Genomic DNA, 26,819 nt, shown 5'->3' with positions numbered 1-26,819 from the left:
GTCTGCTGGAATCGTTGCCATAATCTTGAGATCACACTTTGTGGCGCAGGGAGGGACCGTGCTACGACCTGCTGTGTTTAACCCACTTCCAGTCGCCCCAGTATTCTACTCCTCATAACGTCATCAATATGTGCTCTTTGAGCCATTTTCTACGCACAGTCACCATTATCACGTCTGAAATCGTCTGCACACTTACCCGCTGCACCATACTCTGACATGCACCAACACACCTCTATGTATGTGGACTGCTGTCAGCGCCACTGTGCGACGACCGCAGGTCAAATGCGCCGCATGGTCATACCCGGAGGTGATTTATACCCGCAAACCGCCCACTAGATCTTTGTTTTATCATGTATCAGCATTATCCTTCAATTATGAGCATGAGTGTAGAATGTCGTAAGGATGTCGACTCTAGAAGCAGATAGCATTTCATCTTCTTCACAAAGGTAACTACGTTGCTACAGTGTTTTGCTTCAAAAGAGACTTGACTTCTAAGATGAGTGGTTTGACCAGCAGATGGAGGTGAAGGATTCGGAGCTTCTGTGGCCACTGTCATCGGTGTTGGGGGAGCTGCGACTCCTGGGGCTGTGGGTGCCGCCCCCAGGCCACCGACTGCGCCACCGTCTGGCACTCGCCTTCGTCATGGTTTCACACATCGCCCTCCTCCTCGGCGCCCTCGCCTGCATCATCATGGACGCACCTAGCGATCTTCCACAGCTCTCCTTCATAGCCTACAACTGCCTCACTGACGCTGGTCTCACTTGCAAAGTAGGTAACGCAGTTGTACATTCCTTCTTTCTCTTTACTACGTTTCCGACTTGCTTAATTAGAGCCTGTTTTGCTCATTTTGAGATCTCATCCCACGTTTTTTTTACTTTATTGTTATTTTATACCTTTACAAAAGGTAGCCCGGCAGTGGCCTATCCACGCCGCTCTTTGGCCGCAGAAAAAACCATACAAGACACAAGAAGACATAAAGACAGATGTACAAGTGGGATAAAAATAGGAGACAGACAAATGAAAAAGAAAGAAAGTCGTTCACGGAAGGCACTGGTCGCACGGGGAAGGTCAGCCCAGTGCACAAACGTAGACAGACGGTTGAACACGTGAACGTAGGAGCACTATGAAGAAACACTGTTGCACTAAGGCGAAGAGAAACACTAACACAGTGATGACGATCTTCGGCGCACTATAAACACACTGCTGCACGAAAAAAGGCGAGGAGGGGTTGCTACAGAGAAATACGGGAGGGTCAGGGGGGAGGGGGGACGGATGCCAGGTGGAGAAGATGGGAGAGAGAGGGGACAGGGTATCGGGGCCGTGGAAGCCCAGGGAGGGGGGAGGACACGGAGAGAGGAGGGAGAAAGTGAGGAGGGAGAGAAGGGAAAGAGGGTTCCCAGGAGGAAAAACACAGGAGGAGGAGGAGAAGGATTAAATGGTTCAAATGGCTCTGAGCACTATGGGACTTAACTTCTGAGGTCATCAGTCCCCTAGAACTTAGAACTACTTAAACCTAACTAACCTAAGGACAACACACACATCCATGCCCGAGGCAGGATTCAAACCTGCGACCGTAGCGGTCCGGCGATTCCAGACTGTAGCGCCTAGAACCGCTTGGCCACACCGGCCTGCCAAGGATTAAATCTGGTAGGGGGTAGATGGAGAGGCGAGGGCATCATCTGGGAGGGAAAGTTGGCGGAAGCCACCTTGGGCTAGGGTATGGAGTGTGGTAAGTTGGAGAGTGGTTGGGATGCAGGTGTACAGGCGCGGCAGCTGATGGGGATGGGAAAGGATAAAGGGTGGGAGAGACAAAGGGGTGAGGGGGATCAGGTTTACGGGTGGTGTAAAGGATCCGTATCCATTCAAGGAGATGTGGGAAAGGAATTAAGTTGTAGGGGATCCACGTGGGGGATGGTAGGCGGATGCGATAGGCGAGGCGGAGCACATGGCTCATCCCATGTCAAAGGAGACAATTGTTATTTTGTAGTTCATGCGATACACTCTTGAGATGTGTAGTCTTTCACTCTCTAAGGTAACGGTACAACTCACTGTAGGCACATCCACATGATCCTCTGCTGATTTGCTGATCGTTTCATATATACAACATTCATATGATAGGCGTTCAATAAGTAACGCAACACTTTTTTCTCCGGCAGTTTCGGTCGAAAAAACGTGGTATTTATTGTGGGACATCGTGGAACAGCCCCACTCCAGCCGCTTTAGTTTGACGAATTTCCAAAAGGTGGCTGCACTGTACGTAGCGTTCGAAATGGCTTCTGTAACGGAGGTGGGTTCCAAGCAGAGAGCTGTCATCGAGTTTCGTTTGGAGGAAAATCGGAGCATCAGAGATATTCATAGGCACTTGTAGAATGTCTGCGGGGACCTGGCAGTGAACAAAAGTATGATTAGATCAATGCTGTACAAAGCACACAAATTTCCACTTCAACATACAGAACTCCAACAAGAAATAGAAACCCTAACATATACTGCAATAGACAATGGATATGACCCTTTTCTAATTAAAACCATATCACAACAGATAAAAAATAAACTAAACGAACAACATCAAACTACACTCACAACTGACAGTGTCCCAGCAGTCAAATATGTTAAAATGTCATACCTTGGAATAGTACCTGACAAATAAGCAAGACTATTCAAAAACACGGAAGTAAAAATCAGCTTCAGCACCAACAACAACCTAAGTAGGAAGCTTATCCACAATATAAAACCACCAGATACAAGTATTAATGCATCTGGCAGTTACAAAATTACCTGCAGCCAATATAATAAATATTATATCGGCCAAACAGGCAGAAATTTCAGAACCCGATTCAAAGAACATTTAGGCTGCTACAGGCTTGATAAATGTAACAAATCAGCAGTAGCATCTCACATTAAAGACACAGACCACCCTTTGAAAATCGAAGACAAGCTCGAAATTTTACACAAAGTAGAAAAAAGTAAAAGAATGGATATCATGGAAGAAATGGATATTTTCATACATAATACAAAGCATGGAGACAACATTGTTAATGAAATAACCGAATTCAAAAACTCAACATTTTTCAGCTGTCTTAAGCCAGTTGTAACTCAATAGCTTCTAGATATGTCAATGTAAATAATTGAGTACAAATCTGTCAGTACCAAGAATATCGATGCAAAACCTCGATAATCGATACAGACTCACATGCTACAGTCCGCCATCTTGTGTTATGTGCATAACGTCGAAGCAATCTGTGCAATGAATTACGTTGGCAATCAGTGACAAAATACAATGTGCAATAGTGTAATGTCAGTCAACAGCTCCGCCATTACACCAGTGATCCAAGTGAAGCAGCAAGATGATGAAATCGTGATCAACCGTCATATAAAAGCCTTTCACACTATTTTCGTAGCATATAACTGATGCAAATCTATCTGCAACCTATACAGCCTGTGATCTCACACATAGTCAAGCACAAGGAAGAAAACCAGCAGAAGACATTTCGATTTTCCAACCATACACTGCCCCCTTCCTCTCCCCCCCCCCCCCCCCCCCAAATGCCACACACACCAGCCGCTACAGTAACAAACAATGGACAAAGAGTTCTAGATTAATCTAGTTTAAGACTGTTTCTTTTTAAGTAACATTTCTCTGTATGTATGTATATACCCCTGAAGATGAACAGAACATGTTCGAAACGCGTTGTATTATGTTAGAATAAACATAAAATAAAAAAGTGACTGGTAGCAGAAAATAGAAATAAATAATGATTAGTCATCATCGCAACCACGTCGTGAAAACCTACCTGATCTGCCACGTGCCGGCCACACACACACAGCTGTAACGCCTGCAATATCAGAACGTGTGGCCACTCTCATACGAGGTGATGCAAACGAACGTCTCCATCTCCATGACAACGCAAGGTCTGTGCTCCCAAGAGAAGCTCACAAAATTTCACTGAACTGTTCTTCATTATCCATCCTACAGACCGGATCTCGAACCTTCTGACTTCCATCTGTTTGTTCCAATGGCGGATACACTCCGTGGGAAGCAGCACGTGGCTGAAGGGGAAGTAATAAATGCAACAAGACATTGGCTCCGACGTCCACCAGTAGACTGGTACCGTGCCGACATACAGGCCGTCTGAGTAAAGTGGCGCAAGGCCCTTGATTTGAATGGAGTGTACGTTGAAAAATAGAGTTTTGTAGCTAAAAGAGTGAGGAATAATACGGTGCATTAGAAACCTGAGTAAAACCAAACTGCTTTCAGGAGAAAATATATTGCGGTATTTATTGAACGCCGCTCTTAAATTGGCTTGTCAACTAGTAATTATATAATGACAGGTAATTATAAAATCAACTGTGGATGCTGCTGAAGAACAACATTTCTATGGATACAATAACAAAGAGGTACACACTTCAGAAATTAATCTACGAACCCAGTCACCTGACCTGGTCGTGTTGGCTGGTAAAGTTATTGCATGCATGAATCCTGCACACATGTTCAACTATGACGAGTGGTAATATATGTACCTCTCGAAAGCTGGCCAACATATGCACCCACTTCGTGAAGTCTCGTGTGTTCTATATTCTACTATATCGCCTTGTCGTTGGATGATATTGCTCGTGCCACATCGAAAAATTGTTTGCGTTGCCCGACGTCTCTACCCAGTCACTTCCGATGAACTGCGGAAACTTGCCTTTTAAGACCGAGAAACAATTGCGTGAAGAATGTTGAGGGTAACAGTTGGCGGAGACAGATAACTAGCAGAGCACGTTAGGCGCAGATAACTGCAACTACAGGGCGGAAATGCAGCTTTAGGCTGGACTCTCACCACCCGAAAGACAAAAAATATATGTGATGATGGTCGGAAAGTGACGGAGCTCCGTACGGGCAATAGTGATGCATTTTCCAACGGGGGTATCATCTCCTACAAGCATGAAGCGACTAGAAGAGACGAACAGAAGCATATCACACCACAACGCCCTCCATAAAGCCCAAGGAATTACTAGAATGTATCTATGGAATATAAGTGCTTTTGAGGACTGAACTACAAAAAATTTACTAACACAGCTTACAATGGATTTTGAACAGACTACAGAAACAGTAATGAAACTGGAGCAGTATTGGATATCGTTAACTATAGGAGTAGAAGCACTGATTAGGGCTAGAAATGGTTATGATGATCGCAAGTACACTACTTGCCATTAAAACTACACAATGAAAGACAGCAAGTAACGAATATTACTTATTCTAGTACTGCAGAAAGAATGCGTAAGTACACTCCTGGAAATTGAAATAAGAACACCGTGAATTCATTGTCCCAGGAAGGGGAAACTTTATTGACACATTCCTGGGGTCAGATACATCACATGATCACACTGACAGACCCACAGGCACATAGACACAGGCAACAGAGCATGCACAATGTCGGCACTAGTACAGTGTATATCCACCTTTCGCAGCAATGCAGGATGCTATTCTCCCATGGAGACGATCGTAGAGATGCTGGATGTAATCCTGTGGAACGGCTTGCCATGCCATTTCCACCTGGCGCCTCAGTTGGACCAGCGTTCGTGCTGGACGTGCAGACCGCGTGAGACGACTCTTCATCCAGTCCCAAACATGCTCAATGGGGGACAGATCCGGAGATCTTGCTGGCCAGGGTAGTTGACTTACACCTTCTAGAGCACGTTGGGTGGCACGGGATACATGCGGACGTGCATTGTCCTGTTGGAACAGCAAGTTCCCTTGCCGTTCTAGGAATGGTAGAACAATGGGTTCGATGACGGTTTGGATGTACCGTGCACTATTCAGTGTCCCCTCGACGATCACCAGTGGTGTACGGCCAGTGTAGGAGATCGCTCCCCACACCATGATTCCGGGTGTTGGCCCTGTGTGCCTCGGTCGTATGCAGTCCTGATTGTGGCGCTCACCTGCACGGCGCCAAACACGCATACGACCATCATTGGCACCAAGGCAGAAGCGACTCTCATCGCTGAAGACGACACGTCTCCATTCGTCCCTCCATTCACGCCTGTCGCGACACCACTGGAGGCGGGCTGCACGATGTTGGGGCGTGAGCGGAAGACGGCCTAACGGTGTGCGGGACCGTAGCCCAGCTTCATGGAGACGGTTGCGAATGGTCCTCGCCGATACTCCAGGAGCAACAGTGTCCCTAATTTGCTGGGAAGTGGCGGTGCGGTCCCCTACGGCACTGCGTAGGATCCTACGGTCTTGGAGTGCATCCGTGCGTCGCTGCGGTCCGGTCCCAGGTCGACGAGCACGTGCACCTTCCGCCGACCACTGGCGACAACATCGATGTACTGTGGAGACCTCACGCCCCACGTGTTGAGCAATTCGGCGGTACGTCCACCCGGCCTCCCGCATGCCCACTATACGCCCTCGCTCAAAGTCCGTCAACTGCACATACGGTTCACGTCGACGCTGTCGCGGCATGCTACCAGTGTTAAAGACTGCGATGGAGCTACGTATGCCACGGCAAACTGGCTGACACTGACGGCGGCGGTGCACAAATGCTGCGCAGCTAGCGCCATTCGACGGCCAACACCGCGGTTCCTGGTGTGTCCGCTGTGCCGTGCGTGTGATCATTGCTTGTACAGCCCTCTCGCAGTGTCCGGAGCAAGTATGGTGGGTCTGACACACCGGTGTCAATGTGTTCTTTTTTCCATTTCCAGGAGTGTATATTTGTGGGTGGCTTGGAGGAATAAAAGGTGTGAGAATTGATACATAGTTACCGGTTCTGGCAGCAACGAAGCCTCTAATACCGCCCGATGTCGAGTCGAACTGAGCTTGAATGACAGATACGTCGTTTGATCCATGTTGCCATCAATCACAGTGGCTCGCGAGTGATGACGTGTTTGTCTCACGACGCCCCATGACGAAATGTTCCAATTGAATAAGAGATCTGTAGAACGTGCAAAACAGGATGCCAGTCGAACACATTCTGGTGAGGACAACATGGGTAACACGCAGTGCTGCGTTATTTCGTTGAGCGAAAACTCCACGCAGATGTCGAAGATAGGGCACAACCGCCAGCCTTAACGCGTCGGAAATGTAATGGCTCCTGTCCAGGGTGGTTCATTAGGAAAGGCCACTTCTGATTTCCTTCCCTATCTGAGCTTGTGCTCCACATCTTATTCCTCGTAACTCACCCGAGCAAGCTGACACCGCGGTTAAGACACTGGTATTTTGACGACTGTAGATAAAACCTTGAACTGGAAGCGAAATCTAGTTTTGTTCCTTTGAAAATGACGTGGCCGACTTCCTTTCCCGTCCTTCGTCAAGCTAAATTAGTGCACCATGTGTACTGGCCCTGTGGTCGATAGGCTGTTAAACCTTAATCTTCGTTCCGTGTTCTAACGATCTAATCGTCGCTGAGACATTAAATCTTAACGGTTCTTCCTTACAAGGGAACCTCCCCATCGCACCCCCTTCAGATTTAGTTATAAGTTGGCGCAGTGGATAGGCCTTGAAAAACTGAACACACACCAATCGGGAAAACAGTAAGAAGTTGTGTGGAACTATGAAAAAAATAAGCAAAATATACAAACTGAATAGTCCATGCGCAAGATAGGCAACATCAAGGGTAATATGGGCCGAGGAGCACCGTGGTCCTGTGGTTACCGTGAGAAACTGCGTAACTAGAGGTCCTTGGTTCAAGTCTTCCCTCGAGTGAGAAATTTATTTTTTTTATTTTCAGACAATTATGAAAGTTCAAGCACTTACACATAATCAACTTCGCTCTCCAAAATTCCAGGACATGTTCAGATTTGCTTGGACATATGCAGGATTTGACGGTCTACACACGGAAAATTCGAAAACGTTAAAAATATGTTTTGACAGAGCACAGAGAAAACTGTGCGACTGTTGCATTCATTTGTTGCAGTTTATGTGACAAACTCTTGTTTTCATCACTTTTTTGGGAGTGATTATCACATCCACGAGAAAACCTAAATCGGGCAAGGTAGAAGAATCTTTTTACCCATTCGCGAATTGTAGAAGTTAGGTGGGTCGACAACATATTCTTGTCATGTGACGCACATTCCGCCACCAGTGTAGTATAGAATATATCAGACGTGTTTTCCTGTGGAGGATTCGGTTGACCTATGACCTTGCGATCAAATGTTTTCGGTTCCCATTGGAGAGGCACGTCCTTTCGTCTACTAATCGCACGGTTTTGTGGTGCGGTCGCAAAACACAGACACTAAACTTATTACAGTGAACAGAGACGTCACTGAACGAACGACAGATCATAACTTTGCGAAAATAAAGAAAGTAAAATTAACACTCGCGGGAAGACTTGAACCAAGGACCTTTCATTCAGCAGCTGCTCACGCTAACCACGGGACCACCGCACTACTGAGCGCATGCTATCATTGATGTTCCTATATTGCACATGGACAATTCAGTTTGTATATTTTGTTTATTTTTTTCATAATTCCACACAACGTCTTCCTGTTTTCTCGATTGATGTGTGTTCAGTTTTTCAAGGCCTATCCACTGTGCCAACTAAATCTGAGGGGGGTGCGATGGGGAGGTTCCCTTGTTAGTAAGTATCTCTCAGCTTTCCTCGACGTGGTTAATGCATGTGTGTTTTCGGGTGACCATCAGAGTTCTTGTATTCATTTTCTGCACAACATCTCGTCGACCGACCCAGTTGTCCTCTTTTGGTTCTTCCAGTTGTACTGTCGCGTGTACTCGCTGTCTGGACTCCAGCCGGACTGCGTCGTTTTATGCTCTTTTGTTTTTCAGATATTGCACTCATATTGAGCCGAACACACATTCTTTCCGCGCTTGTCAGTTATGTTCTATATAATGGCTGGCGAGATTCTAATAAATTGAGTGCCGGACCCCAAGACTTGTTTGAACTAAAATCCCTATCCCTGTTTATTAGGTCTTCCAATCTGCTTATTTCAATAGACTCCTTAGTTTCGCTGTCTCAGAAATTTAACGTTTACATTACGATGCTGGTCTCATTTGTTGATTCTGTTCGAGTCAGCTGCCAGCAACAGCTGGCTTGATTGGTTGTATTAGTGGGATGGTCGCTGATGTTTGTTCTATCTCTCCTCAACTGTTCTACAGGGTATCCATAAACTGACTTTACAACTTGATGAAATTGACCAAAATTGTCAGTTTTTGATTTGTATTTTATTTGTTATTACAACTCATGGACAATAAGTTCCCAAAGTTTCAATGTTGAAATCGCATCCGAAATGCCTGAAAATTAATTAAAATTGTGACGCGGCCTCCCTGCCACGCCAAGCTCAGAGGGATAACAACCCCATTCACAAGGAGAGTCTTCCAAATTGTATCCTGGATCTCGTCAAGCCCACTTCCAGGTTTCTGGCCGATCCTGCACTTCTCAAAAAGTGTGTTCAGAGCAAAATCCAAAATCCAAATCAGTCTCTAAATTCACTCACATGGAAACGATGCCCTAAAATCCCATTTGCATCTGTTACAGTAGTCAGAATTGCAACTTATGATTCAGTTACTGTATTTACCGATGGGAACGTCGGGAGGAAGAAGGTATTAGAAAGAATGAGCATCAAGATAGGAAATTTTACTCAAGACATCCTGATAAAAATAGATTTACAGCGCGTCTCTACATCTGAAAAGTCAGTTGAAAACCTGGTAAAGGAAAGAAGACAGACAACAAGAAACCAGAAGAGAAGCGCTGAAAGCAAAGACGACCCAGAGTACAAATGTGGTGCTTTCTGAAGAAGTGACATACGGAAAAAAGTTAGGTAGAACTTTAAATTGCATTTCCTGAAAAGTTTGTTTTTTTAAGTTTATGTGCCTTTTCCTTAGATTCTATGAACGCTACAGTTATGAAATTTTGTACACATATTTCTGTAAACCGAATAAGCGTAGTCTCAAGAGAAAATTTTGAAATTCTGATTGGAAGCTGTGATGTGGGGCAAAGTGCTTGGAATTTTGCATGAATTTAAAATTATGCTTGTCGTACTATAATTAAAAAATTATGAAAATTCTCCTATTTGACCTATTCCAAAAACCTCATGAGAGAAGCTTATAACATATAAAGAGATGAAACAGAGAAATTTTTGTAGGAATCTCTTGAATACTTTCTGAGAAAAAGGAACACACATTATTTTTTGAAAATAAAACTTCAAATTTCGTTTAAAAAAAAGTTGAATATATATAATCAAAGGATTTTATATGTAAATGTGTTACTTTCTTGCAAAGCTTGGCACAAAATTTCATTGCCATGTCTCCAGAACTGTGGATTTGGTGCATTTTTGAAATAGTGTGTGTTTTTCATCAACGTCCCGCCTTAAGACTTTAATACCTTTAAAACTATACTAGATATTAGTAAATGGTTTTCAACATGCCATAAGATAACTCATTAAGTTTTGTTTCCTCTTTCATACGCATCAACATGTGCACCTCTAGAGGCATATATAATGTGTTTTGGAATTCTATTTCTCTCCACGTCTGAGTCAAGATATCCACGGTGACATGTTCAGATCCAATGTGAATGCGTGCTGTAGGTCTCTAGCCTTAATTCGGCACACCAAATTATTTGTAAAATCCCACAGAAAGAATAGTTGTGTAAGGTCAGGATATCGTAGTGGCCATCGAATTAGACCACCTATACGGAAACTTATCATCCAGAAATAGAAATATATTTATGCATCAGGAGGATGGTGCAATTAGTGGGGTGGTGCCCCATCCTGTTGGAGTATGACATCAGGTTGCAGGTGTTCAATTGTGCACATTCTTGTAACATGTCCAGGTAAACACCACTGTTGACAGCAGACTCGATTAAAAAGAATGGACCAATGTGGCAATTGTGCATCAGTCCGTGCCAAACATTGACCTTGGGACTGCCTCTTTCCATTTCATGTGTTTCACGAGGACACTGCGAATGCCATATACGAAAGTTATGGCAATTCAGCTTGCCGGATACATTAAACGTCGCCTCACAGGAGAAACAAGTCTTTTCCAAAAGGTCATTGTTTGCGTCAGACTTGCCTATCATAACCACTGAAAAATGGTCGCGCAGAGGATTGTCCGTAGGGTTTAATGCCTGAAGCAGCTGCACAGTAAACTCTTCTGGAAGACATTGTTTATTGTTGATCGTTTCATTTCCAGCTCTCTGGCCGCCATTCGCATCGATTTTGTGGGACTCCTTGCAAACGCCTGGCGCATCTTGTCCACGTCGGCTCCTGAAACAGATGTCCCCGCCCTTTTTATAGCGAACACTATCTGTTTCCATAAACGACCTATGCGAAGCCCGAATAGATGGCCGGGACGGTACTTGCCTTCCATATCGTGTTCTAAAATTTCGTTGCACTTGGGTATCGGAAGTCGTCTGTATGAACCAAGCCACACACTCAGCTTTCCCTGTGGCGTCCGCAATTCATCAGTTTTTCAAGCTCAGTTTTACTTAAAATTGCGGCGTTTCGAAGATAAAAAATTTCAGGACAGTATCCTATCACATGTTGAAAGCCATTTTTTAATATATAGTATAGTTTCCAAGTTCTTAAAGTATTAATTTGTGGACACACCGTATTACTCTCCCCTCGTAAGACACGTCAAATTCTCACGGAACGTGGTACCCACCCGCCTTTCGGAGACGTAGATCTTCTTTAGCATTACAAAGAAGACTTATTACATCTGTCGATGAGAGCGAAATACTGAGTATATCATGTTACCGGTCATTTCGGATACTAGGGCAGCATAGGGTAGATAAGCGATTCTGGGCTTCCCCTTCCCTGTCTCAGTCTCAACCTCTTGCTCAGGCGTTCTTGATTTTACTGCAATGTCTGTTCAAGTTGACGATATGAGTAGCCATTCCTTCGGAACACTGTTCGTCTGTGTTGCCATTCTTAGGCAAAGGTCTCCTTGTCTGAAAGTGTTCGAGCCCATTCAACCAGAGTCTTTAGACCCGAATTTCATGGTGACTGGTGGTACTGACTGAAGGCTTGGAGGTAGAGGTCAGTGTCCGTGGGTTTCCTATATACTCTGGAATGTGTCCGCTTTTCTCATAACACGTCGAGAAAAGGTAGCAGGCCCTATTTCTCACTCGGAAGCACATCATTAGAGATGATTACAACCTGTGGTTAACTTGAAGGTACACTATGTGATCAAAAGTATCCGGACACTCCCAAAAACATACGTTTTTCATATTAGGTGCATTGTGCTGCCACCTACTTCCAGGTACTCCACATCAGAGACCTCAGTAGTCATTAGACATCATGACAGAGCAGAATAGGACGCTCCGCGGAACTCACGGACTTTGAACGTGGTCAGGTGATTGGGTGTCAGTTGGTCATACATCTGTGCGTGAGATTTCCACATTCCTTAACATCCCTAGGTCCACTGTTTCCGATGTGATAGTGAAATGGAAACGTTAAGGGACACGTACAGCACAAAAGCGTACAGGCCGACCTCGTCTGTTGACTGACAGAGACCGCCGACACTTGAAGAGCGTCGTAATGTGTAATAGGAAGACATCCATCAAGACCATCACACAGGAATTCCAAACTGCATCAGGATCCACTGCAAGTACTATGACAGTTAAGCGGGAGGTGAGAAAACTTGGATTTCGTGGTCGAGCGGCTGCTCATAACCCATACATCACGCCGGTAAATGTCAAACAACGCCTCGCTTGGTGTACGAAGTGTAAGCATTGGATGAGTGAACAGTGGAAAAACATTGTGTGGAGTGACGAATCACGGTACACAATGTGGCGATCCGATGGCAGGGTGTGGGTATGGCGAAAGTCCGGTGAACGTCATCTGCCACTGTGTGTAATGCCAACAGTAAAATTCGGAGGTGTTCGGTGGTGTTATGGTGTGGTCGTGTTTTTCATGGACGGGGGTTGCATCCCTTGTTTTGCGTGACAGTATCACAGCACAGGCCTACACTGATGTTTTGAGCGCCGGTCGCTGTGGCCGAGCGGTTCTAGGCGCTTCAGTCCGGAACGCGCTGCTGCTACGGTCGCAGGTTCGAATCCTGCCTCGGGCACGGATGTGTGTGATGTCCTTAGGTTAGTTAGGTTTAAGTAGTCCTAAGTCTAGGGGACTGATGACCTCTGATGTCAAGTTCCATAGTGCTTAGAACTATTTGAACCATTTGATGTTTTGAGCACCTTTTTGCTTCCCCCTGCTGAAAAGCAATTCGAGGATGGCGACTGCATCTTTCAACAAGATGGAGCACCTGTTTATAATGCAAGACGTGTGGCGGAGTGGTTACACGACAATAACATCCCTGTAATGGACTTGCCTGCACAGAGTCCTGACCTGAATCCTATGGAACACCTTTGGGATATTTTGGAAAGCCGACTTCGTGCCAGGCCTCACCAACCGACGTCGATACCTCTCCTCAGTGCATTACTCCGTGAAGAATGGGTTTCCATTCCCCAAGAAACCTTCCAGCACCTGACTGAATGTATGCCTGCGAGAGTGGAAGTTGTCATCAAGGCTAAGTGTGGCCAACACCATACTGGATTCCAGCATTACCGATGGAAGCCGCCACGAACTTTTAAATCATTTTCAGCCAGGTGTCCGGATACTTTTGATCACATAGTGTACGACGTTACGATGAACGAAAAATAAATGTCTTTCCACTCGGTGCAGCAAGTACTGATAGAGTCGCAGTCTTATTCTTTCAAGTGTTTATCAGCAAAAATTGTTCGACAACGCCCTTGGAAGGCCTGGACTGTCCTTGACTGAACTTTGTGGACTGCTAAACCTGTGTGTAGCGAACTAATTGCACAGCCTACGAACGACATGAAGATTTAACGACAAACAATTCTCCTGATTGTTCCTTCTTCCAACTTGCGCTACGGAACTTTACCGCAGTTCACCTGACAAATTGTGCACGGTCACCATTCGACCAAGCTGTTTGTCCTAACTGCTACCTTATAATCTAACACCATCAAATCAAACTATATGGTTCCAGAAACCTTTTCGAGTCTCAAACTTACGACGTATTCATGCAGACTGAAGTTACAAATGAAAATTTCTACAAGGCTTGGATTCGAACCTGGGTTTCCTGTACACTAGGCAGATGCGCTAACCACTACGCCACCCTGGCGTAGTAGCTTAGCGCTACTGCATGGACTACCGAGCACGTCTCCTTCCTCAGTCCAAATTCCCATTGACGCCTCTGCCCATTTGGTATTCCCAGCTTTGATATATATTTTCATTCGTCGCTTCAGTCTGCATGCATACATCATAGCTGTTTGCGACTTGAAAAGGTCTCTGGGACCACCTTGTTGTTATTGTGGTATTCAGTCCTTCTTGTCCAAACTATTTATCGTCCATGTTTCACTTCCATACATGGCTACACTCCATACAAATACTTTCAGAAACGAGTTCCTGACAAATCTATACTCGATGTTAACAAATTTTCTCTTCTTCAGAAAAGCTTTCCTTGCCATTGCCATACTACATTTTATATCCTCTCTACTTCGACCATCATCAGTTATTTTGCTCCCCAAATAGCAAAACTCGTTTACTACTTTAAGTGTCTCACTTCCTAATCTAATTCCCTCGGAATCACCCCACTTAATTCGACTATATTCCATTATCCTCGTTTTGCTTTTGTTAATGTTCATCTTATATCGTCCTTTCAAGACACTGTCCATTCCGTTCAACTGCTCTTCCAAGTCCTTTGCTGTCTCTGACAGAATTACAACGTCATCGGTGTTGAAGTGTTTATTTCTTCACCATGGATTTTAATACCTACTCCGAATTTTTCTTTTGTTTCTTTTACTGGTTGCTCAATATACAGATTGAACAACATCGGGGAGAGGCTACAATCCTGTCTCATTCTCTTCCCAACCACTGCTTCCATTTCATGTCCCTCGACTCTTATAACTGGCTTCTGTACAAATTGTAAATAGCCTTTCGCTCCCTGTATTTTACCCCTGCCACCCTGGGACCATACACTTTCATTTGATTAAGGAACATATGCCTGGGTTTCAGGCAGGCTCCCCCGTTATAGTTGGAGAGCCTCTACAATACTGTTGGAGTTCAAGGGGGAAATACCAAGTGGTTGTGAATGGGTATTGGGACTGAGGATTGTGGCGTGTTTGCGTAGTCCATGCAGCTGTGCAGTGTCACTGTGCGAGGGTGGGTTACTGATTGGTGAATCTGCCTAGTAAGCAGGAGATGCAGTTTTGAATCCCGGCCTTGGTAAAAACTTTCATTCGTCTTTTCAGTTTGCATACATACATCTAACAGCATCAACAGTCAGCTTGGCGTGACAGCATTAACCAGAACAATGCAACTCGGCTGGTTTTACCTGTGGTGTTTTTGGTTGCAGCAGTGTTATAAAAAGCTGCTCGAGTTTCGTGACAATTGCAGTACCGCTTTTGGAGATTGTTCCGTGGTCTGTGGGAACTGATGTGTATGTTTTGGCTTGCGCTGTGCAGATGTTCTCGTTTTCGCTGGACGGTCAGCGCCTGACGGAGCTGCTGCGTCTGCTGGCAGAGTCTCGCCAGCGGTTCCCCGACAAGGCCGGACACCGGGCGCGCTACCAAGCCACGGCCGTCAAGCTGCGCCGCTTTATGCAGGTGAGCTCCGATATCCGTTAAAATAAAAATCAATACATCGTCACTCACTAAATGTCGTTTATACAATCATATTAAATATAAAAGCAAAATGTTCGTATTTTCTATACACAATCTAGGCTGCCAATATCTTCTGCACTAAGATGATGGATTCCCTCTGTTGTGTGGCATCGATCCTATCGTTGCCTAGGCGACGGACAGCAGCGCGGCAGTGGGGGCAGCCATATTGCGCCGCTACCATAGCACTGGCGTCCATAGTACCTGGCTAGAGGGCTCTGTATATACAATTACAAATAGGCACACTTAAACTTGCTACGTTATTAAATAATAGAAATAGGATAAAAATAAGCACAAAGTCAATAGAATACAGACAGGAAATTGTTTCCTTCTCTCTTAGTATATTACGAATGAAGATAAGCTAACTTACTTACCTTATTTTATAAGTTTGACGTTGAAAAGTTATATCACATACTTTTTATGTTTATTTATATAACAGTGGTTTTTAAAATGAACCTGGTTTCTTGAAATTGTTAACTCAACACAAATTGTATTTATACTTCAATTTTTAAGCCTAGACCTCTACCATTGGTCACCGCTGGAGGCGTTGCTTACGCTCATGTGCTCATAGCTTGCATAAGTAAATTCTTTAGTCTCCTGCCACGTCTTGGTAGACGTAACGCCACCAACAGTTGACCAGCGGGTAAAACATTATATTTACGTAATCCACTCTTATAAAAAGGTTGTTATTAGTTTTGTCTAAGATATACAGGGTGGTCCATTGATCGTGACAGGGTGAAATATCTCACGACGTAAGCGTCAAGCGAAAAAACTACAATGAACGAAACTTGTCTAGCTTGAAGGGGGAAACAAGATGGCGCTGTGGTTGGCCCGCTAGATGGCACTGCAATAGGTCAACTGCGTTTTTTTAAAAATAGGAACCCCCATTTTTTATTACATATTCGTGTAGTGCGTAAAGAAATATGAATGTTTTAGTTGGACCACTTTTTTCGCTTTGTGATAGATGACGCTGTAATAGTCACAAACTTATGGCTCACAATTTTAGACGAACGGTTCGTAACAGGTAGGTTTTTTAAATTAAAATAGAGAACGTAGGTACATTTCAACATTTTATTTCGGTTGTTCCAATGTGATACATGTACCTTTGTGAACGTATCATTTCTGAGAACGCATGCTGTTACAGCATGATTACCTGTAAATACCACATGAATGCGATAAATGTCCGACAACCTCAATGCATTTGGCAACACGTGTAACAACATTCCTCTCAACAGCGAGTAGTTCGCCTTCCGTAATGTTCGCACATGCATTGACAATGAGCATGACGCATGTTGTCAGGCGTTGTCGGTGGATCACGACAGCAAATATCCTTCAACTTTCCCGACAGAAAGAAATCCGGGGACGTCAGTTCCGGTGAACGTGCGGGCCATGGTATGGTGCTTCGACGACCAATACACCTGTCATGAAATATGCTATTCAATACCGCTTCAAGCGCACACGAGCTATGTGCCGGACATCCATCATGTTGGAAGTACATCGCCATTCTGTCATGCAGTGAAACATCATGTAGAAACATCGGTAGAACACTATGTAGGAAATCAGCATACATTGCTCCATTTAGATTGCCGTCGATAAAATGGCCAATTACCCTTCCTCCCATAATGCCGCACCATACATTAACCAGCCAGGCTCGCTGATGTTCCACTTGTCGCGGCCATCGTGTATTTTCCGTTGCCCAATAGTGCACATTATGCCGGTTTACGATACCGCTGTTGGTGAATGACGCTTCGTCGCTAAATAGAACGCGCGCAAAAAATCTGTCATCGTCCCGTAATTTCTCTTGTGCCCAGTGGCAGAACTGTACACGACGTTTGAAGTCGTCGCCATGCAATTCCTGGTGCATAGAAATATGGTACAGGTGCAAACGATTTTGATGTAGAATTCTCAACACCGACGTTTTTGAGATTCCCGATTTTCGGCTAATTTTTCTGCTACCGACTTGCGGATTAGCCGCGACAGCAGCTGAAACACCTACTTGGGCATCATCATTTGTTGCAGGTCGTGGTTGACGTTTCACATGTGGCTGAACACTTCCTGTTTCCTTAAATAACGTAACTATCCGGCGAACGGTCCGGATACTTGGATGATGTCCAGGATAGCGAGCAACATACATAGCACACGCCCGTTGGGCATTTTTATCACAATAGCCATACCTTAACACGATATCGACCTTTTCCGCAATTGGTAAACGATCCATTTTAACACGGGTAATGTATCACGCAGCAAATACCATACGCACTGGCGGAAGTTGCGTGATACCACGTACTTGTATGTTTGCGACTATTACAGCGCCATCTATCACAAAGCGAAAAAAGTGGTCCAACTAAAACATTCATATTTCTTTACGTACTACACGAATATGTAATAAAATATTGGCGTTCCTGTTTAAAAAACGCAGCTGATATCCGTTTGACCTATGGCAGCCCTTCAAGATAGACGAGTTTAGTTCTTTGAAGTTTTTTCGGTTGGTGCTTATTTCGTGAGATATTTGGCCCGGTCACTATCAATAGACCACCCTGTATATTGGTATTTCACAGTATGTTCGCCCTGAAGATGGTCCCTACGATGGGCTGAAAACCGTCGGCTCTAAAAATACGCGATTATGACTGTTTTCTTAGTACTGAGTTAATTTTATATCAATCGCTGTTACTCCACAACCATGTTCTCAAAACATCTGAATGATACTATTTATAAACGGAACAAGAATATGTATTAATCTTCTATTACACGGCTGGATAAAGGCTAAAGTCTGAAAAGTATTCCAACGTAGCATCCCTTTCCCCTATAGTAAGGCCAGTCCGGCGTGACGACAGAAAACAGCAAAAATGAAGCTTAAGTTTTAAATTTCGTGTTTATAAAAACATTCACGTAAGTGGATCTTACAGAATTTCCATACTTTGACTGACACAAGAACAGTGTGTGGATGACATAGAAATAGGGATCTCTTGCGTTTGAAAGCCGCTGAAAGAGCTGAACTCTCCGGGTCCAGATAGAATGAATCCCCATTAGGTTATATAGAGAGTGCTCTTCGACAGTGCCCGTATATTTGGTTTGTCTTTCAAGAGAATTTCTCGCCCGGTCCATATTTCCAAGCCACTCGAAGAAACAGTGCGTGACTCCCGTGCATAAGAAGCTAAAATACCCGACTCTCAAAAATGCAGACCGATATCTCTAACGTCGGTTGCTCTTGAGCATGTGCCAAGATCGAATATAATAAATTTCCTCGAGGGGAAAAAGGCTTCTAGCCACAAATAAACATGGATTTAGAAATCATAACTCGTGTAAAACTGAGTTTCTCACTTTCTTGCACTCTTGCACAATATTCTGTGAAATATGGATGAAGGGCAACAGGGAGATTTCATATACAACTTTTTTGTTTTTATTTTGATTTATTTGTTTACACCGATGTCCAAAATTAGAGCAACAAACAGAAATTTTACAAGTTTGCGTTTATTTTGCCACGAAAGAGTATGCACAGGTGACAGTAAAGTAGAAACAATGTACAGAATCCAGAACATAAACAACTGCATAACGCATGAAGGCAGACAAAAATGTTCGTTTTTTCCAATTTTAATGGTTTGTACACACATTCTGACAACTGTTAATATGTAAAGTATGGGGTGTGATCACCTCTGGCAGGAATCCAAAAATGGTTCAAATGGCTCTGAGCACTATGGGACTTAACTTCTGAGGTCATCAGTCCCCTAGAACTTAGAACTACTTAAACCTAACTAACCTAAGGACATCACACACATCCATGCCCGAGACAGGATTCAAACCTGCGACCGTAGCGGTCGCGCCGTTCCAGACTGTAGCGCCTAGAACCTCTCGGCCACCCCGGCCGTCGGCAGCAATACAGGCATGACAACGACGGGGCACACTGTGTATGATGTCATCATACTGAGGCAATTACGCCCGTTCCTCCTGCAGGCTGCTCAAAATTGCTAGAGAGTGGCTGGTGGATGCTGACGTGATGCAATCCATCTCCTTGTGCACCTCAGATATGCTCTATGGGCCTCAGATTGGGAGAGGGAGCAGGTCACGCCATGGTGGAGCATTTTCCGTTTCCAAGAAAACACCAACCACCTGTGGTCTTCGAGGTCGAGCATTATCGTCCATCTATACGAAGTCGGTGGCCACAGCATCTCGCAAGAACCGTACATGAGGTCCTAAGATCTCGTCACGATACTTGATGGCAGTTAAACCTTGCGGGTTCACCCGTACAATTTCTTGAAGAGGTGTACGCGTGGTTAACATAATCCCTGCCACATCAGTCCGTCTCTTTCCAGAAAGTGTGAGTTCCGAAATCGAGTTCCACGTTCCCTCCAGATGCGAATCCGTCGTGAAGCACTCTCGAGACCAAATGGGGACTCATCTTGTAACCTCCCACTCACTTATCGACCTTAATGACAGTGAAAAATTAAACCGCGAGCACCTAATGGAATTTTGGGAAAAGCAATCGTCACCGAAGTTAATTTGTCGGTAAAGAGGGAGGAAAGGGTTACATCTAAATGAAAGGAAAAATGCAAATGAAATCGGTGTAAATTAATTTTGAGAAAAGGGTAAAATTAACAAAGAAAGTAAATGTGCGGTCGTTACGTTAACAATTAATTGGCGTTAATTGGATATTTGAAATTTGGAGAAAATTACGTTCGCCAGTCCTATGGACAACTACTATAATTACTGAAAATGAAAGATTAACGCACATATAATTAGCACTAAAAGCGTGGCAACTGAATGTTGACACGTGTTGTATGAAAACTGAAAGTTTGCCAGAAGTAATAAATTTCGCTACACTCTGACTTAATTTAGCAAAAGAATTAATAAAACCGGAAAATTGAAAGTTAATTTAGTGACTGAAATTAATAGCGAGCTGTGTTTCTGAAGCACTGCGAAATTAAATTATATAAGGTTAGACTTGGGCTACCTCAACAATCATTTAAAAAGCTACTTGAATCTACGCAATTTAGAAATAAGATATTTAACTTTGAACCTGAATTAAATGATTCTGAACAATTAACAATAGTAAAATTTAGTACATACCAAGCTGAGCTGCAGTCACAGGTAAGCTAAAATATGGTAACAAAACTCGCACTCTTAATTTGTGCTTGTGTAATCTAAATATTGTAGCCAACTATGAATACTTTAACTGAACTTTGAAATTAAAGCAGTGAAATGGAATGATATTACTTTAATGCTGGCGTTTGAATTTCAACGACACTGGGGTTCATTTCGGAAAGGGAAGGGACCTTGCTTGGTAATGCAATTGGGACAATGAGCAACAAATGTTCATGCCAAGTTGCTGTAATTTTAGTTACGCAAATGGAACAGTTTGAATAGCTGAGGTCTACCATACAGTTCTAAAACTTTACGTGCTTCCAGTCTTCCTTGTTGGTTGATTGAAGGTTTGAAGCCGTCGATGGAGGAGGTGGCGACAGTCACTCATTGTCGGCCGTCGCTGTTGCAGAAGCTGGATGTCGGCGCATCTCTTTCTCGACATGGTCACCAGGCGAAACGGGCTCTTGATGTGCGCCAGCTAATGCTTCCCGTCCGCGACACCGTGTCAGAAACTATCTAAGCAAGTCGAGCGCAATTACATGCTGCCAAACACCGGAAGCGCGTCAACTCGCGGGAGCGTCACTCGACACACCTGCTCCACCGCCCTACTCCCGACAGACCCCTCTCTGCCCGCGCTCCATGTGGCAGAGTTAACACTACCAAAGATCCTAAACACTTTGGTTCTCCACACGACCTATCGATGTAATCGTTCGATAGCATAGTTTTCCCTAGGCCAGACCCAGCTTAAAAATACAAATAATATTTACAAAACAAACCAATTATACATCGACATATACATATACAAATAGCAAAATAATTACAATATATAAAGACACAGAAATGTCATATCTTCAGGTAAGAAAATAAGGAAAAAATTTATAGTACAATAGATGGAAATAGGAGGATATGCATTTCCAGCGTTACAATCTGTGAAAAGAACATTGGCCCCCTGTTCGACCGTCCAGCGGTATGCCGGCAAATCCACTGTAGATTTTCCCTTCTGTGAAGTCGCGTCAGAAGTACACAAACAGCAGATCTCCGACAATAAAGCCCACTCTGCCGAAGCCTTCTGTACACCGTTTGTCTCGATACCACAAGGCCAGTCGATGTTCTGGGGTCAGACGCCAGTTGCAGTGCACTACTGAGGCGGTACCGCCGTGCACTTACAACCAAATAACGGTCCTCTCTTTCTGATCTCACAAACAGTCGATCCTGCCCTGGTCTTCGGGATACAGTTTCGGTCTCTATAAGCTGTCGCCGCATCCGAGAAACGAAAGAAAGATTCACATTAAGCCATTGGGACACACCAGTTTGCTGCACTCCTGCTTCCATTCTTCATATGGCTCTCCACGGCCGAGAGTCTGGTAGGCGTCTTCTCTGTGCCATACTGCACCATCTGTGACTGTGTACACAGCAGTTGTGGATGAGGGATTACCCTACGAACACTACCCCGTTTGATAAATGCCCTGGCGATATTGTTGGCGTGGTTGTCCGTTGACTGGAGTGCCACCTCCCGCCCAGAACATAATCGTATGGACACCTGTTGTCAGTTTGCATGATTATATCGTGAATTAGACACAGAATGGGAAAATAGCGGTTTGTTGCTTTAACTTTGTATACCAGTGTATTTTAGTCATTAGTCTGCTGACTGTTTCAAGCGTTCCGTGAGGAATTCCTCTCCTGACCTAACCTCTTCACCTCAGACTTTCTGCTATTTTTGTACTATGAGCTGATTACAATACTAGTGTCATCGACAAAAATTACTAATTCTGATTCTGACTGTTGTACATTAGGTGGAAGATCGTTCACATGTGTGAGGAAAAGTAGTGGACCTAAGACTGGACCTTTGGGAAGCCCGAACATGATTTCTGCCTAGACAGAATTATGTCACTAGACTGTACTGGTTGAATTACCCATTGGTTAGATGTGACATTATCCACTGCTTGGCTATATTATCAATCCCATAAAACTTCAGTTTATCTAAGAGAATACCATGATTCACAAAGAAAATACCATCTGATTTTTTTTTAATACGTAATGCTTGTAAAATTTGGCGAATGAATATGTAAATGTCATTCTCAGTAGAGAAACTCTTCTGAAACTCAGATGTGATTTACCGAGGGTATTATTGCCACAAAGGTGAGACTCTGTTCTAGAATACATCACCTTCTCAAAAATTTTAGAAAATGATGTCAGCAGTGAAACAGGTCGGCAGTTATTGACATCTCTCTTATTATTTTTCTTAAAGAGGGGTTTAACAACGGCATATTTCTGTCGCTCTCGAAAATCTTTTGAGTTACTGATGCATTACGTATTTCAGATAAGACTGAGCTTATTATATTGGAGCATTCAATTGAAGTCATAACGTCAGAAAATGAGTCCGTGATCATATTTTTGGCACTTTATTTTACAGGTTCGTCTTCATCACATAAATTTTTACATTTCACTATGACCGGTTTCGGCTACTGCCATCTTCAGATCATAAAATATTCTGACGTGGTATCAACGTCAAACTAAACATGTAGGTACGTAGTACGTGCTGTATCCTACATGTTTAGTTTGACATTAATACCACATCAGAATATTTTATGATCTGAAGATGGCAGTAGCCGAAACCGGACATAGTGAAATGTAAAAATTTATGTGATCAAGATAGTAAGTGCTCTGTACCTACATGTTTAGTTTGACGTTAATAAATCAGAATATTTTATGATCTTAAGGTGGCATTAGCCGAAACCGGTCATAGTGAAATGTAAAATAAAATATTGGAACAAATCTTTAGTAATCTATCGGAAATACCATCAAAACCAGATGACCTTTTATTTTTTAGAGGATACATAATGTTCTTAAATTCAGAAGAAGACACTGGTGATTAATTCGTAAGACTTAATTTTAGAGAGTTACTTTTTCAACATACTTCTGTGATTGTTTGCTTCGGCTGTTTGTCCCTACGCTTTCTACTACATTTCAAACATGATGTTACACTGTGCTGAGGCTGTTACCCTGTCTCTCGTTTCACTACATTCCATATAGCCTCAAGTGTGTGTCGGAATTAGTGATTTCTGATAAATAGCAGGAAAAAATAGCATTTTAGATCAACAATGAAGTGTTTAATGTTTATTATTTAATTGTACAATTGTTATACAAAACATGATCGATTGAATTGATTAGGTAATAAAAATTACACGAATGAAACTCGTTTCAATACTGAACGCGATTTATTAACATCACAATGAAAATCCGAATTCTTTTTAAAAGAGGTTTAAAAATGGTTCAAATGGCTCTGAGCACTATGGGACAACATCTATGGTCATCAGTCCCCTAGAACTTAGAACTACTTAAACCTAACTAACCTAAGGACACCACACAACACCCAGTCATCACGAAAAGAGGTTTATGTCGATACAGACATCTGTGTTTCAGATTTAAAAATAAAATATTGTAAGTACAAGCAAACATGATTGTTAGACATGATAACATAAGGAACGTAAAAAAGAGAAAAAATGTTTTACTTATATTTAATTTGAATAAAAAAGTTGCCGACATCGTCTCCTTATATACTTATATGCTTTTATGATAACGAATCTGTTATAACATATATACTTATATGAAAATCCTGTAGGAATTAAAATACATGGAGAAGAAATAAAAACTTTGAGGATCGCCGATGACACTGTAATTCTGTCAGAGACAGCAAAGGACTTGGAAGAGCAGTTGAACGGAATGGACAGTGTCTTGAAACTACACTACTGGCCATTAAAATTGCTACACCAAAAAGAAATGCAAATGATAAACGGGTGTTCACTGGACAAATAAGTTATGCTAGAATTGACATGTGATTACATTTTCACGCAATTTGGGTGCATAGATCCTGAGAAATCAGTACCCAGAACAACCACTTCTGGCCGTAATAACGGCCTTCATACGCCTGGGCATGGGGTCAAACACAGCTAGGATGGCGTGTAGAGATACAGCTGCCCGTGCAGCTTCAACATGATACCACAGCTCATCAAGAGTAGTCACTTGCGTATTGTGACGAGCCAGTTGCTCGGCCACCATTGACTAGACGTTTTCAGTTGGTGAGTGATCTGGAGAATGTGCTGGCCAGGGCAGCAGTCGAACATTCTCTGTATCCAGAATGGCCCGTACAGGAACTGCAACATGCGGTCTTGCATTATCCTGCTGAAATGTAGGGTTTCGCAGGGATCGAATGAAGGGTAGAGCCACGGGTCGTAACATATCTGAAATGTAACGTCCACTGCTCAAAGTGCCGTCAAGGCGAACAAGAGGTGACCGAGACGTGTAACCAATGGCACCCCGTACCATCACGCTGGGTGATACGCCAGTATGGCGATGACGAATACACGCTTCCAATGTGCGTTCATCGCGATGTCGCCAAACACGGATGCGACCATCATGATGCTGTAAACAGAAACTGGATTCATCCGAAAAAGTGACGTTTTGCCATTCGTGTACCCAGGTTCGTCGTTGAGTACACTATCGCAGGCGCTCCTGCCTGTGATGCAGCGTCAAGGGTAACCGCAGCCATGGTCTCCGAGCTGACAGTCCATGCTGTTGAAAACGTCGCCGAACTGTTCGTTCAAATGGTTGTTGTCTTGGAAACGTCCCCATCTGTTGACTCGGGGATCGAGATGTGGCTGCACTATCCATTACAGCCATGCGCATAAGATGCCTGTTATCTCACCCGCTAGTGATACGATTCCGTTGGGATCGAGCACGGCGTTCCGTATTACCCTCCTGAACCCAGCGATTCCATATTCTGCTAACAGTCATTGGATCTCGACCAACGCGAGCAGCAATGTCGCCATACGATAAACCGCAATCGCGATAGGCTACAATCCGGCCTTTATCAAAGTCGGAAACGTGATGGTACCCATTTCTCCTCCTTTCACGAGGCATCACGACAAAGTTTCACTAGGCCATCCCGGTCAACTGCTGTTTGTGTATGAGAAATCGGTTGGAAATGTTCCTCATGTCAGCATGTTGTAGGTGTCGCCACCGGTGCCAACCTTGTGTGAATGCTCTGTAAAGCTAATCATTTGCATATCACAGGATCGTCTTCCAGTCGGTTAAATTTCGCGTCTGTAGCACGACATCTTCGTGGTGTAGCAATTTTAATGGCCAGTAGTGTAGTATATAAGATGAATATCAACAGAACCAAAACAAGGATAATGGAATGCAGTAGAATTAAATCGGGTGATGCTGTGGGAATTAGATTATGAAATGAGAGGCTTAAAGTAGTAAATGAGTTTTGCTATTTGGGGAGCAAAATAACTGAGGATGGTCGAAGTAGAGAGGATATAAAATGTAGACTGGCAATGGAAAGGAAAACGTTTCTGAAAAAGGTAAATTTGTTAACATAGAGTATAGATTTAAGTGTCAGGAAGTCGTTTCTGAAAGTATTTGTATGGAGTGTAGCCATCTATGAAAGTGAAACGTGGACGATAAATAGTTTGGACAAGAAGAGAATAGAAGCTTTCGAAATGTGGTGCTACAGAAGAATGCTGAAGATTAGATGGGATGGGTAGATCACATAACTAATGAGGAGGTATTGAAAAGAATTGGAGAGAAGAGAAATTTGTGGCACAACTTGACTAGGAGAAGGTACCGGTCAGTGGGGCATATTTTGAGGCATCAAGGGATCACCAATTTGGTATTGGAGGGCAGCGTGGTGGGGTAAAAATCGTAGAGGGTGACCAAGAGATAAATACACTAAACAGATTCAGAAGGATGTAGGTTGCAGTAGGTACTGGGAGATGAAGAAGCTTGCACAGGATAAAGTAGCATGGAGAGCTGCATCAAACCAGTCTCAGGACTGAAGACCACAACAACAACAACATGAAAATCCTTTTCACGTGTTCCATGTGCTCAAGAATACGCTTCTGTCTTCAGAAAGTGGATAAAATTTTATGGGGCCTTGTTTGGATGGAATGAGTTGCGAAAGAAATATTATTACTGCAAATCGAAGTACTATAATCCTGTTAACTATTCTTCTACGAGACTTGGCGATTTTCCTAAGTGCTGAACCATGACTTTGACCGGGCTCCACTGGGAATTTCAAGGCAGCAAGCGCAAGGTTTGGGAGGTGATAGTTGGCTTAGTACATATCAG

At 43.6% G+C, this 26,819-nt stretch overlaps 1 protein-coding gene across 1 annotated transcript in view; it reads left to right on the top strand.

Annotated features, from left to right (window-relative positions):
• The first annotated feature begins 516 nt into the window (after window positions 1-516).
• LOC126419643 (uncharacterized) overlaps window positions 517-26,819 on the top strand; it is a 143,350-nt gene continuing 117,047 nt past the window's right edge. The window contains exons 1-2 of the mRNA XM_050086832.1: window positions 517-768; window positions 15,414-15,554. Of these exons, the coding sequence (XP_049942789.1) occupies window positions 517-768; window positions 15,414-15,554 (393 nt within the window). The remainder of the gene's footprint in view (window positions 769-15,413; window positions 15,555-26,819) is intronic.

This window comes from Schistocerca serialis, chromosome 9 (genome assembly GCF_023864345.2).
Source record: "Schistocerca serialis cubense isolate TAMUIC-IGC-003099 chromosome 9, iqSchSeri2.2, whole genome shotgun sequence".
In the NCBI taxonomy this organism is placed as follows: Eukaryota; Metazoa; Arthropoda; class Insecta; order Orthoptera; family Acrididae; genus Schistocerca; species Schistocerca serialis.
Note: the sequence above shows the minus strand (reverse complement) of the source record. Positions and strands in the feature narration are given on the sequence as shown.